General features: G+C 35.4%; 1 protein-coding gene across 2 annotated transcripts in view; it reads left to right on the top strand.

Moving 5' to 3' along the window:
* The window catches only part of LOC150098186 (lachesin-like), a 426,324-nt gene that overhangs the window by 393,131 nt on the left and 15,420 nt on the right, over positions 1-17,773 (top strand). For both annotated transcript variants that reach the window (XM_090406556.1, XM_090406555.1), the window contains exon 8: positions 7,195-7,284. In XM_090406556.1, the coding sequence (XP_090262682.1) occupies positions 7,195-7,284 (90 nt within the window). The remainder of the gene's footprint in view (positions 1-7,194; positions 7,285-17,773) is intronic.

The following is a 17,773-nucleotide window of genomic DNA, read 5'->3' on the forward strand; positions in this document are numbered from 1 at the left end:
TTTGCGTAGCTGAATGACTAGTAAATCAGCCAACGTGTTTTAGTCGTAAAGAATGATTACTGGTGGCTTACGGGCTTCATAGATTACTTATTGGATTGACATTCTTATCTTCTTAATGTAAAATGGCGTACAGGATTTGCATCGTCAACTTTGTTCATTCTGCGCTAAAACTCAGGATCAACAGTCAAGCTATTAAATATGATTCGAGTTCGATTAATACCATACCACACTAACTGGATGTGATTTACTGTTGGTCAGACTATTTTATTAGTAAAACTGAAGTACACATCCCAAAAATTACTGTGTTCATTCATAACCTTTTTTTTTTAGTTCCACAGAAAGCTCATCACTATTCGTTAAGTTCATGGCTATCGATAACCTCAAAAGACTTGAAGAAACTGTATCTCAAACAACTGCCTCCATCTTGTGTTCCTAAACCCTAATAAGTATTATTGTCAAGAATTATATGATTTCCGTTTTCTGGATTATCGTGTTAAAAACTGAGTCCATGGGAGAGAAAAAGCGATTGCTCTCCTACACTGCACCAAGTATCGACTAACTCGAGATCCGTTTGAAAAAAAAAAAAAAAAAAAGGCCTACAAAATGAATCTTCTAATTGGCAACCATAATCGAACTATAACGATATTTCTTCTTGCATAGCATTATGGGACTAGAAACTTTGCCACAAGGCTACGTACATGCACCTACTTGTTTTATCTTGTCCAAATTAATATGCATCCTTTAAAAAATAGAAATAAAACAACCACTTCGCGAAAAAAAAAATGTAAATCGGTCACTGATCATATATATATATATATATATATATAGAGAGAGAGAGAGAGAGAGAGAGAGAGAGAGAGATTTTAAACTTGGTAAAAATGCACATTTGAAAAACTGGAACAACTAACCACAAATTACATAATACATATTAAAGAGGATAAAATTATATTTTAAAATGCATAACAGAAAATTGTGAAATAGAAAAGAAGGATATATCTTTCTTATACAAAGGACAGCGGTCTGGGATTTCTTCTCAGCTATATAATAAAGTTATTATTTTCTTCTCTTGTCTAGAATAAGGCTCCATTTGGATTTTACTCGGTGAATTGGATTAGAGTGTCTTGTTCTCTGATGGTGATATTCGAGCAGTAGTGAGTAGGTTATGTGGCTTCCTATGTGAGTTTAGAATCAGGCTCGTCACAAATGAGTGCTGATTGTCCGTTTCTTAGGTAAAAGTTTTAGATGATAGTCCTGCCAGCAGTGAAGAGAAATTATTTCTGTGCGTTTTGTGGTTTGTGTGAAGTAGATATCCCCAATCGCATAATTATTTATCTGCCTATATTAAGTATCAATATATATATTGATGTTTATGTGATTATTACGTGCAAATTAGCCTAGATTCTTAAAAATGTGTTTCTGCATAGTAAATGAATGAATTTACGTTACTTTCAACCAAATGTTAAACCATGTGATACATTTTGAGTTATCAACTTCCATCACACTGACATTTGAAAGAATTACATTGAAGACTACTGAAATGGTGTTCCTCTAATGCAGGACTTTAATTAACCAACGATTGATTATGTAGCGCTGAAATCTCATGAGAAGAATGAAGCTGAATTTATTGAGCTGCTGCGAGACAACTTCCTCAAGCAGCATGTGACAGACTTCGAGGTCAAAGGGTATTAGACCTGATTATAATGTCGGGGACAGGTCAGTTAAAGACATGATTGTTCTGCCTCCAGTTGATGATTGGTGACAGGGCTCTATATGTAGTATGTCGCTAAATATATGGATGTTTCATTCCGAATATGTTACATGCTGAACTACAAAGCAGGAAATTATGACCAACTGAGGAGTATACTAGGTTATGTTCAATGGTATCGGTTATTAGATAGGATATGACACGGGATGGGAAGTATAAAAAGTACCTCAAAGATGCAATATCAGAATATGGCTCTAAAATTCAAAAAATGATTCGGGAGATTTGGATGTGTGATCTTATTAAGCAAGAGATTCTTAAAAAATTCGATATAGAAGGAATATAGTTTGCATAAGAATAAAATCAATTATGATCATTTTAAGGAGTAGGTGAAAAGAGTTACAAGGACTGAACTGAAAAATAATCTGACTATGAAATGAAACTGGCTCGCTAGCTAATGACAACAAAATAATTATTGTGCATATAAGAGATTATTCAACTCATGAGTACCCATTTTTCTAAGATCTGTCAACCTGGCGTATACAGCAGAAAGTTCATTCCTACCTCTACACAGAATAAAGAAATTCAGGTGTATGGAGAGGAGGTAATAGCGCTGTTGCGCAAAGTGACTAAGAAGCCGGCAGTAGGAACTGATGGGATACTAAAAGCCTGTTTAGTTGAACTGGCAGCCTTTCACCTGGCTCTCTAGTTTGAGTCTTAGCAACGGACTCTTCCACCAGAGTGGAAGGAATATATGGTAATCCCATTGCACAAGGATGGTTCAAAGGCTGATGTTTCGAATTATGATTCTATAAGTATCTGTGAAGTGGTAGTGATCATTTCGGAAATGTTGGTAAGAGCTTGCATACAGAAATGGGTTGAGAGAAGCTATACGTTTCAATGAATAGCATGGGTTTACTAACGGAAGACCATGTTTGAGTAAATTATTCACATTTTATAACAATATTACGGTTGAGTTAAACAAAGGAAGTAGATACACCATGATATTTTGGATTTTGTAATGGCAGGATAACAACATGGAAGGCTATTGCATAAGATAGAAGATATGGAATTGGATTATAAACTATTAACTTAGATAAGAGGGTTACTGTCTCTGACATATAAAAACGTGGTGTATGGGGGGGTGCCATTCTGCAACATTTAAGGTGGCCGATATACCTCAGGGATAAACACTTTGTCCATTTTTATTCAGTCTTTACACATTAACTACATTCGGAACGATTTGGGAAGGAGACATACAGCTATTTGTTCCTGATGCAAACATATGCCAAGTAGTCAGGATGCTAATGGCATGGCATGCAGAATGATTTAAATAGGCTGGGATTATGGACATAAGATATTGGCCATCAGTTCAATGTTAGTAGCTGTAAAATTCTATACTTTAGTGTGATGAGAGATCCAGTGGTGTGGTGTGTTGGTGGGATTATTCTAGAAGAAACTGATAAGGATAGGAGTCTTGGAGTTCTAGTAGATAGGAAGTTGAAGTTCTCTTAAGGGGGTCATATAGCACAGTACAGACAAAAATCAGAGGATAATTGCAATACAATGACGAACACCGGCATGTAAGGATAAAAAAAACTCTTTGCAAAGCCTTGAAATCAGCTTATCCTGGACTCGTGTCCATATCTGGTTTCTGAGGTGATGTAGGTACATTCTACGGGGTGCAAAGGACAGTGGTAAATTTGGGAATGTGCAATGTAGATTGTGAAGATAGGTTGAGGAGTGGATTTGTGCACTGCACTGCAGACACTGGTAGCAAACAAGAAAAAGGTGATATGATAGATAACTGTATACTTCTGAAAGGGTCATGTAGGTGGAAGTTTTCATTTTACGGAGGGTGGGGAGAAAATGAAAGGGCATCCATGGAAGTTGAAAATGAATACAGTCCAGAACGATATGAGAAGCAGACTTTTCTTTCATATGGTACATTATTGAGATGGCTTGCCTTTGGAGTTGGTGAGTGCGGATATTGTAAATGAATCCAAGAAAAGGCATGACAACTGGAGTGAAGTTTATAGCTTCCCTTGATAAACCCCTGACTTTCTGAAGGTTTTGGTAAAATAATAATCCAGCTTCATGAAAGATTGACTTATGAACACTGGTGTCATATTTCTCAGTGATTCTGTGGGAGCTTAAAGCCAACAGACTGATCAATGAGAACCGAACCAGCCAAAGACAAAAATGCCGCAGATGGAAACCTCTGATGAGAGCATAATTTCATCTGTGAGTAACTGCTAGAACAATACAATTATACCCAGGTTTTGGCTGGATAGCATGCTTGATCTCCAACTAGCAAACTGTGGGTTTCAATCTCACTTTCAGCATGGATGTTTGTAAATGTCTTATGGTAGGAGAATCGGATTGTTTGTATTTCGTCAATACAAAAAATCCGATTACAAACAAATTTTAACAAGGAAGACGTAATGTTGATCCTAAATACCAAATTTGAAGAATTCCAACAAAGACTCGTTTTTCGCTATAGACAAACAATTTTCACATCAGTCGAGTATCGAGAATATATTTAAAAATGCTTATGCATGTATTTTATTTCATCAAAATGTTCCCCCACTGCATATTTTGCAGCCTGATTTGTTTTTTAATCGGTATGTTGCGATACAAAATCAACATGCTTGGAAACAGCATAAACGAAGATTCACCCACCTCTGCGCATGAGTCAGATATCTACCCTACGATATCTATTTATATTTTTCTGCTTTTTTTTAGTGACAAGGACATTAATAAAGTAAAGAGAATTTTGAAATGCGTTCCTGCCAAATATTCACAACGTTCCGAACTGCCAGTCAAAGATCGGTACGCATGCGCGTTATAACAATGAACATCACTAACATCCACAACCTAGTTATCCTGAAAATTGGAAGCACCGTAGCGACTGGCTCTAGATATGTGCCTGAATTGAATATGCAACAGTTTCTCGCCTGAGTTGTCGCAAGGCTGCATCTCTAGATCAAAGGGAATTCCGCTTGCATTGTCCCCCCCTCCCATCCCCCCGTCGTTCTCCTTTAAAATCTGCACACTTTACAGGCTCGTTTCAGCCTATCATGCATCCTGGTGACCTGTCCAACGGTAGTTTAAATTCCTACCAAGACAAAGTCGGATTCTTTCCCCACACAGACACACGATAAAGAAGCGCGAGGCATTGATTCGTGAAGATGCAATACAGATATACCAGTGCACATTGTGATCTCATTCGGGCTCTTTTACTCGAAAGCTATTGTTAGTCAGCATGCTGCCAGTCAAGGGGAATCTCTCTTTATCTCTTGCCTGAAGAAATAAACAATGCGCATAATCTGCTGTGACATGTGCGCGTGGCGTTCCACCATTATCAGCTGTGACATTACGCGTGACAACCGCACGAGACGCCACTGTTATTAAGTGACATTTACATTCTTTGTGATTACAACAGAAATTAAAAATGCATGTTACTTGCAAAAAAAAAAGGGACTGCAGAGATGAATAATGACATTACAAGCGCTGTGAATTTTAAACAGAAAAAAAAAAAAAAGAATGGAAAAAATCATATTGAACATATTGTACTATAAGATAAAAGTATTGCTCACACGGTATTCAAAAGACTTAAGCCTTCTTTCTAGGCATAAAAATGTTATTTATGGAGAAATTTCAGGTACAAAGATATTACTTCTCGTTTAAGTATGAAAATACAACCCGTTTCTATACCCCTACACTTCCCCCCCTCCCCCCGATTTGGTAGTACCGTTAGTGGACTTAATGTTGGATAATCCAGGAACCTTTTGCTCTTGAAGCCGCATCCCAGTCTCTGTTAAGATGATGTAGGACGGTTCCATCAGCCGGTTTGAGATGGTTATGTCACACACTGGCTGGTGAAAATCATGTACTACCTAACGACATTCACAAGCACCCGTATCACAGTGGATTTGAACTCAAAACTTGTTTGTCCAAGATCGAAGATCTGTCCACTCAGCCAAAGTTCAGATTTTTTTTTGTTATTTTAAAAAAATCTATGCATACGTAGCGTGTGCTGTAATTGTAATACCGTTAGCAGCACCGCTCACCCTTGAAATATGGCATTCACGGTCCGACTGAAAAATCATGAAAAGTGTTCGTTTTTTTCTTTCTTTTTTTCACGGCCTTCCCCATTCCTTTTTTGCTATCATTTATCTCCGTTCCCCTATGAATTTTATTAATATTCTACGTGAGACTTATGTCCGTCTAAGGTGGCTTTTTTTATTATTATTTGGAACTGCATGTAAAACAACTTAGACCATGAGGAAGTGTTCTTTATCTGTGAATTGCACTTTAAAGGTAGTTTACATCTTTTACTGTACACGTAACGCCGATAGCAGTTTCATGATAAATAAGAAATCCCGGAAATATACGGAACAGTTAGCCTAGTGCTTACGCGCTTCGCAACCATATGCCTGGAGAAGGAGTGTCCTAGGTTCGATTCCCATCGACGACGTGAGGAGCTTAAGGATCTGCCATAGCCAAGTTAGCCAGTCTTGGGCGTGGCCAGCAGGGTTTTTTTTCCCCAGTTTATCTGGGGTTTTTCATCCCGCAAACCGCCCTTGAGAACTTAACACTATGGACATAGGATACACCGGGGCGTAGGGCTTGACTACCTTATCCTGTGAACGGTTTGAGGTCCGATGATTAATAAACCCTCGACACCACAAGGTAAAAGAGGGTAAAGGGAGATGAGATATTTCAGCCAATTTCCATAATATATACAATACTACAGCATTATCACAAATCGGACTTTTTGATATATTAATGCCGTTGATGGACTAATAGTTGCAGAATCCTGGAGAACACTTCAGGAAAAAAAAAATTCTGGTGAAAGAGTGAAGAACGTGGGATCAGCTATTTCTGAGAACTATCAGCATTCTAATCTATAATTTTGTTCCGTCTGTTATTTATTTTTTCTAGAAACTCGGGTTTTTCGTCCCTCACTGACATTACATTGCTGCCACTTTTAGGATGACAGCAATAGAAAGGCAAGCCGGCTGCATTAATTGCCTAAAAGTCCTAATTAGTGAACTCCACCCCCCCCTTGGACGAACGAGAATTGGATGGGTAGATAGACTAATGAAGAGCGAATATTCATAAATAGCACTATTAAAAAAAAGTTGACACATCTTTAATGCTCTTAAAAATAGAGAAAATGCGTTAATTGTTTCTTAAGAATACTTCAAATATACCACCGCTAATTACTTAGATGTAAACGTTATACACAAGGGAACAAGAAAGAGTACTGTGTGTTTGTGTACGGTTTCGTTCGATAAAATACGACTTTCATGCCTGGACGATTCACACCTGCCTTACGGCTGTTTAAGTTGACCTTTTCCACAGCAATGACATTATTTGTTGCATTTTTTTACATTGTTACCATTTTTCAATAAATAATAAGAGACAAAGTCGGAAAAAATTATATTTGTTTATCGTTTGCTATTTTTTGTCGCTTTCTCTTTCAGAGTTTGCCGTTTTTCCTCGACATCAAAGCCTTGGATCAGTGAAGGATGCTGAGAACGAAGTGGAGGATAAAAACAAAGATATTCCCACTGGTAGGTAATATTATTATAGAAATTTCCGCTTTCTTACAGTTTTGGCGAAAAAAAGGATCTTTTCTTTGGACACTGGCAATATGCCATCCTTCTCCTATACGTCTTGCATGTGTGTGTGTGTGTGTGTGCGTGCGTTGTCCTATTCGTAAACTGGAAAATGGGGGAATAGGGATATACTGCATTTCGAAGACTGATGCTGCCAACATAAAATAAATTAAAAGTAGAGAAAGGAAAATACCTGCGGACCGCTGATGCCATCCCTTTTTCATTGTTTTCTTCTCTTTTTCCAAAAATGCAAGAGAGCCAAAGTTAAATTGAAAATAGTTGTGGCATAAAAGACCCATTTGCTATACACGTGCACTTCGACTGTTTCATAAAAATGTGCTTTGGGCAGCAATTTCCGTAAAGTAACACCCACATAGTATTTAAACCATGTCTTGACGTTCCCTCTTAGGAAGAGTTTGCAGCTAAAGTTGTAAGATTTGCGAACGGAAATGTTAATACTATTAATTTTAATTGAAATATGCAGTAAATGGAAGATGATTTCTTAACGTATGGTTCGATATATGTTTATAATTCTAATCAGTTGTAAGTTTTAATCACTAGTTTGTTCCAAGCATTAATGTGAAAGCTTTAATTAAGTTACATTGTTTTATTTTGCATCTTTTTTTTTTTTTTATCAAAACGATTTTCAGGTTTTCTCCTATAGACGTCACCTGTACAAAACTGCGTCAATTTAATATGCAAAGAGAAATAAAAACAGAGCACCACATTATTCTTGAGATTGTTTGGTTTAAATGAAAAACAGATGAAATCAAAGCACACGAGAGAGAGAGAGAGATGAACTGTGAACGTTAAAAAAATCCCACCTCACTAATTGCAAATTCCACTTATCCATACGTCGAATTGACAGTTTTTTCTTCTCCTTTCCTTCCAATAAAGCCGAATTCAGTTGTATCTTGTACAATTTACAAATAGTTGATGAAATTAAGCAAACAAATTATAGTTAATTGATTCGGTTTATTTGCATTTACGTCTTATTTATTTCAGATAACAGAATTTGTCGTTTAGTCCTTTGAAGAAATTAATTTATTAGCTCCTGAAGGGGGGAAAAGTAATTCTCATGAAAATTTAATACAAGCTAATTCTGACGGAGCTAATTCTTTTTTTTTTCTGATGAAGGAATGGCTTACTACAGTTGCTGAAACGAAACTTTATCTCAAAAATGCCTAAATATTTGTCCACGTGATTAATTTCATAACAACAATAATCAGAATTGGAGAATTTAAAAACGGTATCAAACCCGATGTCCTTTCAATTATCCTGAAGTTCTCCTTTGTAGAATTTCAACACAGAATTCTTGGTCTTATATCGTGAATGATAAGCTAACGTCTAGTCAGCGTATTGGAAATAAAATGGAAAAAAGTTGGACAATAACGTTGTCCTTCCTGTCATTGCAGCAATATGATTACCATCTTGAAATAATATCTTTATCCAATTCAGTTCTAAAATTTGCATAAAATAGTGAATGGAATACAGTTTATTATTAAAAATCCCTGAATCGCTTTTATTCATATTCAGCTGTGACATTAATGTTTGTAAATAGTCGTAAATATTTAATGTTAATGGAGTCCTAAAGTGGCTTGAAAATTGTCCATATTTGAATGATTATCTTAAATTTAGCCAACTTAAGATAGGCCAAAGATTAGTAATCTGGGAATGCTATGATATTTATCATGACATTCCGTACGTATGCATAATGATCTATAAAACAACCTGCACACGATTGTTGTAATGTTTATACTGAACTACTTACCTTTGATTTAGCTATATTTATTTAAATACTTCTGATTTTCAAATAATGACAGATAGGACTAGTTTTAACTTGGGAGATGATATTAATAATTAACTGTTGGGTTGTTTAGCCTGGCCCTGACGATGCCATACGTACAGTTCATACGTACTTGAATGCAAGTGTTGTGATTTTTCCCTGCATGTTTAAATGAGGCCCATGCTTCGTACATTCATACGATTCGATACTACTCGGCGAATGCAGTCCTCCCCCCTACGGCATTTTCCCACTGCCTATGAAACTTCCATACTGAAATGATATGGTCTGAATACTCAGGCACATAGGATAGAAGCAATGGAGTTTTCCCCATTCGGTGGAAGGCAGAATTATTTAAAGCCCTCAAGGCCTTCATCACACAAGGTTTAATTAGAAAGTACTGTTACAGGATTGGCTGTCGTCTCCGTTATTCAACGAAGCGACGACTTTACTACGCTCTAATTATCTTCTAATTAGATGCTTAATAGTGAGCGTGCTGATGCTGGCTATTTAGCGGCCTCTAGTGGTATATTTTTTGTTTCGCACAAGTGTAAGCGATTCTTCTAGGAGGGTTTTTTGCAGCAAATATGGAAAGTCACGTTTGCATACATAAAAGATCTAAGGGTTCATTGTTCACCACTTTGAATGCATCATTTTTGTTTCGATAGAAATGGCCAACTTCTGATTCATATATTGTATATGTATTAATATCGAATTAGCAGGTTCTAAATGGCAAATGAGAAACGAGACTGAATTTCGAAACAGTTGGGCTTTCAATAACAGATCACAGTGTGCAATTCAGAGCGCAGTAATTTATTAAATGAGCTATAACAGAAGCGATAGCTTAATGAAATAAATTGATTTTCACCAAAAGATTGCCATAGAACATTTAGCAGTTTCATCTCCTTACTAAATAACCAGAATTTTAGAAATGTTCTATGATCGCTTTTCTCTAAAGTAGTTTGGTTTCAAAAGCAATCACAAAATTACATTTTGTCCTTCGTGACAAAATTTAGACACAGGGCTAAAAGTTAAAGATTTTTATGGCAATCCCATTTACGACATTTATCTAACTTTTAGTACCGTCGATGGAATGAAGGTTAGATAATGCGCAAATCCTGCTCAAGAGTTCGGTGCTAATAAGTATACTTCACAAAGTTCAGAAAAAGGAGTACGTGCCAGTTTGGTTGCTTTACAAAAGTTGCACTGAATCATGACTGCTCTTAGCCCTTCCTCTCTCTCTCTCTCTCTCTCTCTCTCTCTCTCTCAGCTTGTTACATATGAAATTAAAATATTCCGTCCCTCCTGCCACGAGAGATGGACCCAGATTAGGTTGTTCAGTTGACTGGTGATATACTGTACTTTTCATATAAAGATCTACATCTTCCCCTCTGATAATCGGGCAATAACACGTTGTCTGGTGAATAACTTATTTAAAATCATATACTTCATTTCGAAGTCCTATCTCTCTAAGCACACTACTTTCTTCGACCTGTTTGATGTATATATATTGTATCTGTCTTGTAATTCTTTAACGTTTTACTACATTCACGTTCTTCCCCTCCACCACTTGACTTTTGATGTCATGGGATATGAAATATTGCATGGAACGATATCGTAGAACAGCAGCCGACAGTTATTACTCTGAATTTTTAACAAAAATCATTTTTATCGAATGGCATAAAGTGAATCCTATTGACGCTTAATCTCCTGAATAAAAAAAAATAATAAATAGAACCACGTGGGGAACTCCAATGAAGGTTTAAGTACAGCATCCATAAATTACGCACTACTGTAAAATTGACGGAACGAATTTAATATTTGTGTATTTCTAGAGTCCCTTAAAACTTTTTAGTGGAACATAAAATAGCTACTTACATTTTTTACATCTTCCTGAATACCAAAATATTCCTTTAGAAGAAGCATGTATATTTTAACATCATCTGAGTCTAGTTACTCCCTAGATGATTCTGTCCCTTCTAAAACGCGTCTATCTTTTCTCTCCATATTGGAATCTGGAAGTCGATGAAACACGAAGTACCTTAGTAATAGAAAGATTTATTCATTTTGCCTCTTCAGGTTTATATTCGCCTGATGTATGAGATATCTCATAATAATATTGATAGAGGGCGCTTTTATAAAAGCACAGAAACAATGAAAAAGAAAAGCTGAAATGTGTACGAAAATATTAGAAGTAAAATTCAATCTTTAGTTCATTTTTTTATTTCTTTCCTTCCATCTATTCATTCTTTCTTGCATTTTTCGCTGTTTTCCTCTTTCTTCATCAGAAATTAGCTGAAGAACTTGCACGTTTTAGGCCTACTCATTGCACTTAGTCAACAAACAGATGGCTACCTACAGTCGTGTAGTAAGAAAGAGTTTCTCAAACATCTTATCTAAGCCAAAACGTTTGTTTCAAAAATTATGTGAGGTTGCATTCTGATTACTAGCATATTTCTCAAAAAACAAATGTATTTATTTCAATCTATAAATGTTATTTTTTAATAAAGCATAACTATTAAAAGTATCAATGTTTACTATCAACCTCTTATCGCATCTGATTGATAGGTACTTTATTGATTTCATATTAACTATTGGAGAAGCGAGTCCAAAATAGTGACATTTGTAGAGAAAAGGCGTACTTACACCGGTATAACTATAAGAATCTTTCTTTTCAAATGCCTTTTATCTAAACATTTTATAAGATCGAGGAATAACGGACAAGTGAAGCCATGGAACACAACAGGCAACCCAGAGCACCGCGAACCTGAATCAGAGCAAGAGGAATCACAGCGGAGTTGAATGCCATTTCGTCTCCCACCACATACGCTAAGTAGTCGACAAGCAGGGGTACTTATCCCCTATTAAAGTAACTGTTCATAAAATTGATTAAATGTTTCTCAAATTTTCTTGGTATATGCAAAAGATAAATAACTGAAGTTCACTTTATTAACAACAACAAAAAATAATTCAAGATGGATTCACGAATTGCATTCCCATTACTTAACCGATTAACTAATGAAATTTACAAAGTCATCTTAATGAAATCCAAACAAATATTTATGATTCAAGTGATATGGAATTTTAAAAGAAACACGGCAAAAGTAAAAATTTAATTACGCCGATATTAAACTTATTTTCTTCATCATCTGTTATTCAGGCTGTTACCAAATTATGCACTTTTCTGATGATTATTTTATGTGGGATCAATAAGTAGCCTGTTTATTTAAAGTTTCCGAGAGATTAATGATGGTGTAATGGGAAAAGTGCCCTTTCTTACCCCCTTACCCCCTGTTTTATCCCCCGGTCTAATATGCTTGTGCTGGCAGCCATTAACTCCCTCGCTCTAATGGACTTTAATGGCGACAATGGACGTTCTACACCACTAAATGGAATGTTGATGATTTGCTAAAACTTTCATTCCAAGTGGGTCACTTGAGCTTTTTATGCGGCGCGTGCGTTTATTTCCCCCCCCCCACACACACACACACAGTCTATTCGTTACTTAACCAGAGTGACATGGAACAATTTTTGAATACCTTACAGTAGATACGGTGCTGTTTACTAAGGTAAACCCGCTATTTTGGTGCTCAAGAAACTTTATAAAGTCTTACATATGAAGCTGAGTTAGCAGGTCGTGTACGGAGATGGTAAGGTTTTACCTCCGTCAAAAATGAGCCGTAGAAAACACTCATTTAATGGAATAGTCTCGTAGCCTTGGTTAAGTATGCCACTGGATATGTAAAAAGCATGATTAAAGATGACACTCACGGAAGTAGAATTTACGCTTAATGTTTGTTTTTCTGATTTATGAGGATTTAGAATAAGCAATTACGCAATTGTTTTTTTGAATTACGACAGAAGCAACTAAACTGAAGTGTATTATATCTGTACAATGCGTGTGTTCTTCTGCTAGGCATTCCTGCTTTGCCGGATGAAATACCCTAATACTGACGTATATGAGATCGATTAACTCACTTCCAATTGAAAAGTCCTTATAAAGATTCCTGGCGCTAAATCCCCATCAATGTGTATATTCATTTATTCATTCAGCAATAACCACTTCTCTAATTCCTTCGCTGAGAGATGCTTTCACAACTAAAATATCTGAAAAAAGTTTGAGTGACAGAAAAGCAACTAAGGCTATGAAGCTAGTGCATTCTGTCTGTTAATTAGCTAACCTGGTTGGCCAAGTGTATTAATGTCTCAATTCTTTAACTTGTACACATTGAATTCCAATCCCTTTAACATTGATGTTTAGGAATATCTTTACGTAGTTGATTATTTTCATCATCCGGTGTGAAAGCACTAGCATGCTTATTTGGACGATTTCAGTGGCTTCATCTCCAGCGAACGGGTTTCTGGATTATCTAACTCTTAACCTACTCGCCGCTATGGTACGGGCTTAGAACCGTTTGTGGATGGAGTTGTACATTAAAAATATTGTTTACGTTCTCCAGTCGTTTTGTCGGTTGTGCAGAAGAAAAAATCTGCAACTTCCGGATGGGATCGGTGACTCACCTTTTTTATTATTTTAATTCGCTACAGACCTAAAATTCTTTCAAATTCATTAATTAAAAAAGTATTATCCCTTGTGTTAATGCCGAAATATCCTGTTCCCTCTAATACATATAATGAGAAATAAGAGAATATATCTGAAAAGCAAAAGTAAATAGCAGACATGGCTGTCAATATTGTTTACAACAATTTTGTGAGATATCCTAACAAGACTTTTTTTTATTTAAACCAAAGACTACAGAGCTATTTTTATTTTCACCATAGTACTGCCATTATCTAATATGATTATTTGATCTGAGTTTCATAATTGCTACACTTCCAATGTGTTTAAATGGATTTCATAATGGCCTTTGGACAGGCCGTCTAAGTACGTTTTCAACAGTCATCGGTTATGACCTCGATATCCTCGTATCAGTGCATCACTCAATTCATTTCAAACGGAGATTCTTAAAACATAATGACTGGTGTGTCAAAATTCTGGTTTTAACCACAGCTAATCGACTTATATCAAGAGCATCACAATACTTTACATCATAATGCACACCTCCAAACTGCATTGAGTGCGAATCAATTTTTGTAAAGTTTTGTGATCAAACGTTATCTCCTGCATTCATTGGATGAATTATTGTATAACAGGAAGCATCACTCCACAGTAATTTTTATATGTCAATAAGGATGATAAACACTGGTAGATGATAGCTTGGCTTTCGGAACACATGCTCAGATATGATATCCTTTTTAAGATGCTTCTTTCTGAGATCTTTTCTTTGGCCCAGTACTCACCTCGGTAATCTTTATACTATGCTTGATAGCAGCATCATGGCAATCTAGTGAACAGACGCAGCCATATTGTGGTTGGAATTGAAATTTGCAGATGGTATTAATTCGCGATCACGGAGTTCACTTTTCAAGCATCCTATGTATTGATTACCCCTGGCGTACGCCACCTATATTATTATTATGAGCAAAACAATTGATTAGAAACTTATTTTACTGTATTACAGTGCTGTTGATTTTATATCATTGTTTCAATTTTATATCAAGTTTTTATTGCATAAAATGTATCATTTCTTGAGCAAGCAACTTAATGGATATAAAATGTATAAAACTGTAAATATTGGCAATTTTAGCAGCTGTAAGTTTTATATTTTTACACTTTTGCAAAATTAAAATTCGGTCATCAAAATAGTTTCCTAACTCTGTGCAAACTTTCTGATAAAGGACATTCTACAAGTACTTTTATTTTGGCACTGATTGATGTGCTTTTATTGTCTAACAAAAATTTGCATACATGCTTCAGTTACTTAAGACAACGCACTGGTATTGTCTTAAACACAAACAGTATAACTAACAATTAAGATTGTTACTCGTTCTCTATAAAAATCTAAAAGGCCTCTGAGTATTTTGCAGTAATTACTGTGGATTTCTTTCAACCTCCAACAGTTCTCTTTTGTCTTTTCTATTTCTTATAGCTAATTACCCACCCTTGAGTGTATTTAACCTGCAAGTCTCAAAGGGTAAAGCGCATGACCAACATCAGTGCACAAGGGAAATTGGATAAATATGTCGAAGAGTTTTTATTTGGTGAGCATTGATTGTCTGGTTGAATTCCAGTGAAAAGGGAATAAGAATGTACTGCGAAAACAAAAAACGTTTCTTCAGTCAAGTAGCAAACGGAGTTACACATTGAAATAAAGAAAATAGAAATGATCCGAAAGTCGCAAAAACTATTTTAGCTTCAAGTACCAATTCTCTTATATTTGGAATATTTAGACGATATTTGATCGTCGTTAATCCTTGTAAAATGATTTCATGCTGCAGAAATTAAAGAGCTCTTAAAATATCATTCCATTTGCTCATTGAATCATGTAATATTACAAGAATAGTACAGAATATGTAATGCCTGAAAACCAAAATAGGTATGCAAAAGTCCGTATGCTAGAATCTATGGGAATTCTTTCCCAGACACTAAGCTGTTGCAGAACTATAAGCTATTACCGCCCATTTAGTGTTGGCATAGAAACCTCATGCATTAGTTGCAAAATGACTGATGTTGTTAAGAATTATGACCGAACTAACTAAGGTTATGCAGCTAGTTTGTTAATAACATTTGGTTTCGGGTGATTTGGTTATTTTACTAGATGAAAAACTTGAATCTGCAACAGGCAAAATCCTGCAACTTTCGCTTCAGACGGCCTAATTCACTTTCAGTTGAAAAGAACTTTACAAAAGTTATTATTGTTCTAGACGCGATTGACACGCAGATATTCCTTCCAGGAAGACTAAAAACGGAAATATAAGTACAGGTGGATAACACGATCTGACTTTTGCATGTTAACGGAGCGTACTAGCAGAAATTCTTAGCTAATTGTACGGAGTGCGTAGAGTAAACACATCTGTAACTTTTCTGTACTGCCCAAAAGAGTGATGGGGAATTCTCCACCATCCACAGCAAAATCGTCATCTTGAACTTGGTGATTTCAGTGAAGGAGCACATCATTGGGAAAGGATTTGCAATCGATGTGCAGCTCAGTCCATTTCTATTAAAGTTGTTTTAATACTAGAACATTTAGAAATTCCAAAAGCCATTTGCATTTCGTAATGAGAAGATTTAAAAATAAAATAATAATACAACGTTTTCGCAATAATTTTATTTTATACCTATAATTTACTAATTTAACTATAAAATAATTAAACAAAATTATTTTCTTGCTCTAAAACCTCATCTCAGTAGTTAAGCCGAATTTGTAAAATAGCTCTATAATTCTTAATTATAAATTATATATATGGTGATTAACATAATTAGTAAAATTAGGTCTTACAAACTTAATTGTTTCATCGAAATATTACTTCAGTACGATAATTAATAATTGAAAGCAGTTCTTGCATTTTTAATAAGTTGTAATCTGTAATTACAATCTTTATGAAATAATCATTCGTTGACCATTGCAATTATGTAATCAGAAAAACAATCTTTCACAAAAAAGTAGGTAAGCATTTAAATAAACGAATATGAGAAGTCATGTTTAAACTTTATGGAAAAGTTATTCGCAAGAAATTTGTAAGTCATACACTATTATTATTATTCGGTTCCATGAAAATTCATCGAAAAAACAGTTAATCGAAAGATAATTTATCGAAAAGGCAATTCATTGAACGACAATTCGTAGAAAATGCAATTCATCGAAAAAACAATTCACCGAAAATTTTGACTAAAATTTCATTAAATTGATCCTGCCAAAGCGGAATTGTTAATATCATTTCGAAACTTTTTTCGAAAATGTTATGATAAAAGTAATCCATTTAGAACAAAAACTGAACCGTGCAGACACCTTCTTGTACCAACAACTTCTACTAATTCCGTTAAGTCAGAGAGTTATGGTAATACATAATTTGGACACGTGATTTCTTTGTTGCTTCGAATATAGATGAACTGGAACGGTTCGACATTTTCTTGTAAAAGTTTCAAATTGCGAATCTGAATCAGATTCGCTATATGAAACTTTCATTCATCCCATAAGAATTCTATTTGAATTCTTATGGGATGAATAAAATTCATCCCATAATAATTGCTGTATTGAAGTCGCATATTATTATTAGTAACAATAATAATATTGGAGCCTGCGTAGGCTAGGATTTTCCTCCAGGAAACATGCAAATCAGTCCCATGAACAGACATGAAACAGTTATCGGACAAGAAAGACGATAATAAACCATATTATTCTATAATTATTCCCTATTAAAGTAGCATTGCTTTCTCACTCTGAACGGTTCAGTTTTTGTTCTCAATGGATCACTTTTATCATAACATTTTCGAAAAGTTAAAATATTCGGTGAATTGTTTTTTCTATGAATTGAATTTTCAACGAATTGTCGTCGTTCGATGAACTCTCTGGATACCGATTATTCTTATTATTATTACCTCCAGTAATCTTACGTGAACTAAGTTATACATAACTAGCATACGTATTAATTCTAATCATACATTGAAATTAACGGAGTTAGCTACTCATTGTGCTGAATCTAATTTCCGACTTATCCTGTCTTCCCGTTTTTTTTTTCGATCTTTCTGTACTTTTTGTACCACTGCCGCGTGTTTCTTTCCAGACGTTAGTTTTCTTGTAGGTATACTTTCTTTTAGAA

The sequence above is a fragment of the Typopeltis vanoorti genome, chromosome 16 (genome assembly GCF_054136105.1).
Source record: "Typopeltis vanoorti isolate ZY-2024b chromosome 16, IOZ_Tvanoo_1.0, whole genome shotgun sequence".
NCBI classification, from domain to species: domain Eukaryota; kingdom Metazoa; phylum Arthropoda; class Arachnida; order Uropygi; family Thelyphonidae; genus Typopeltis; species Typopeltis vanoorti.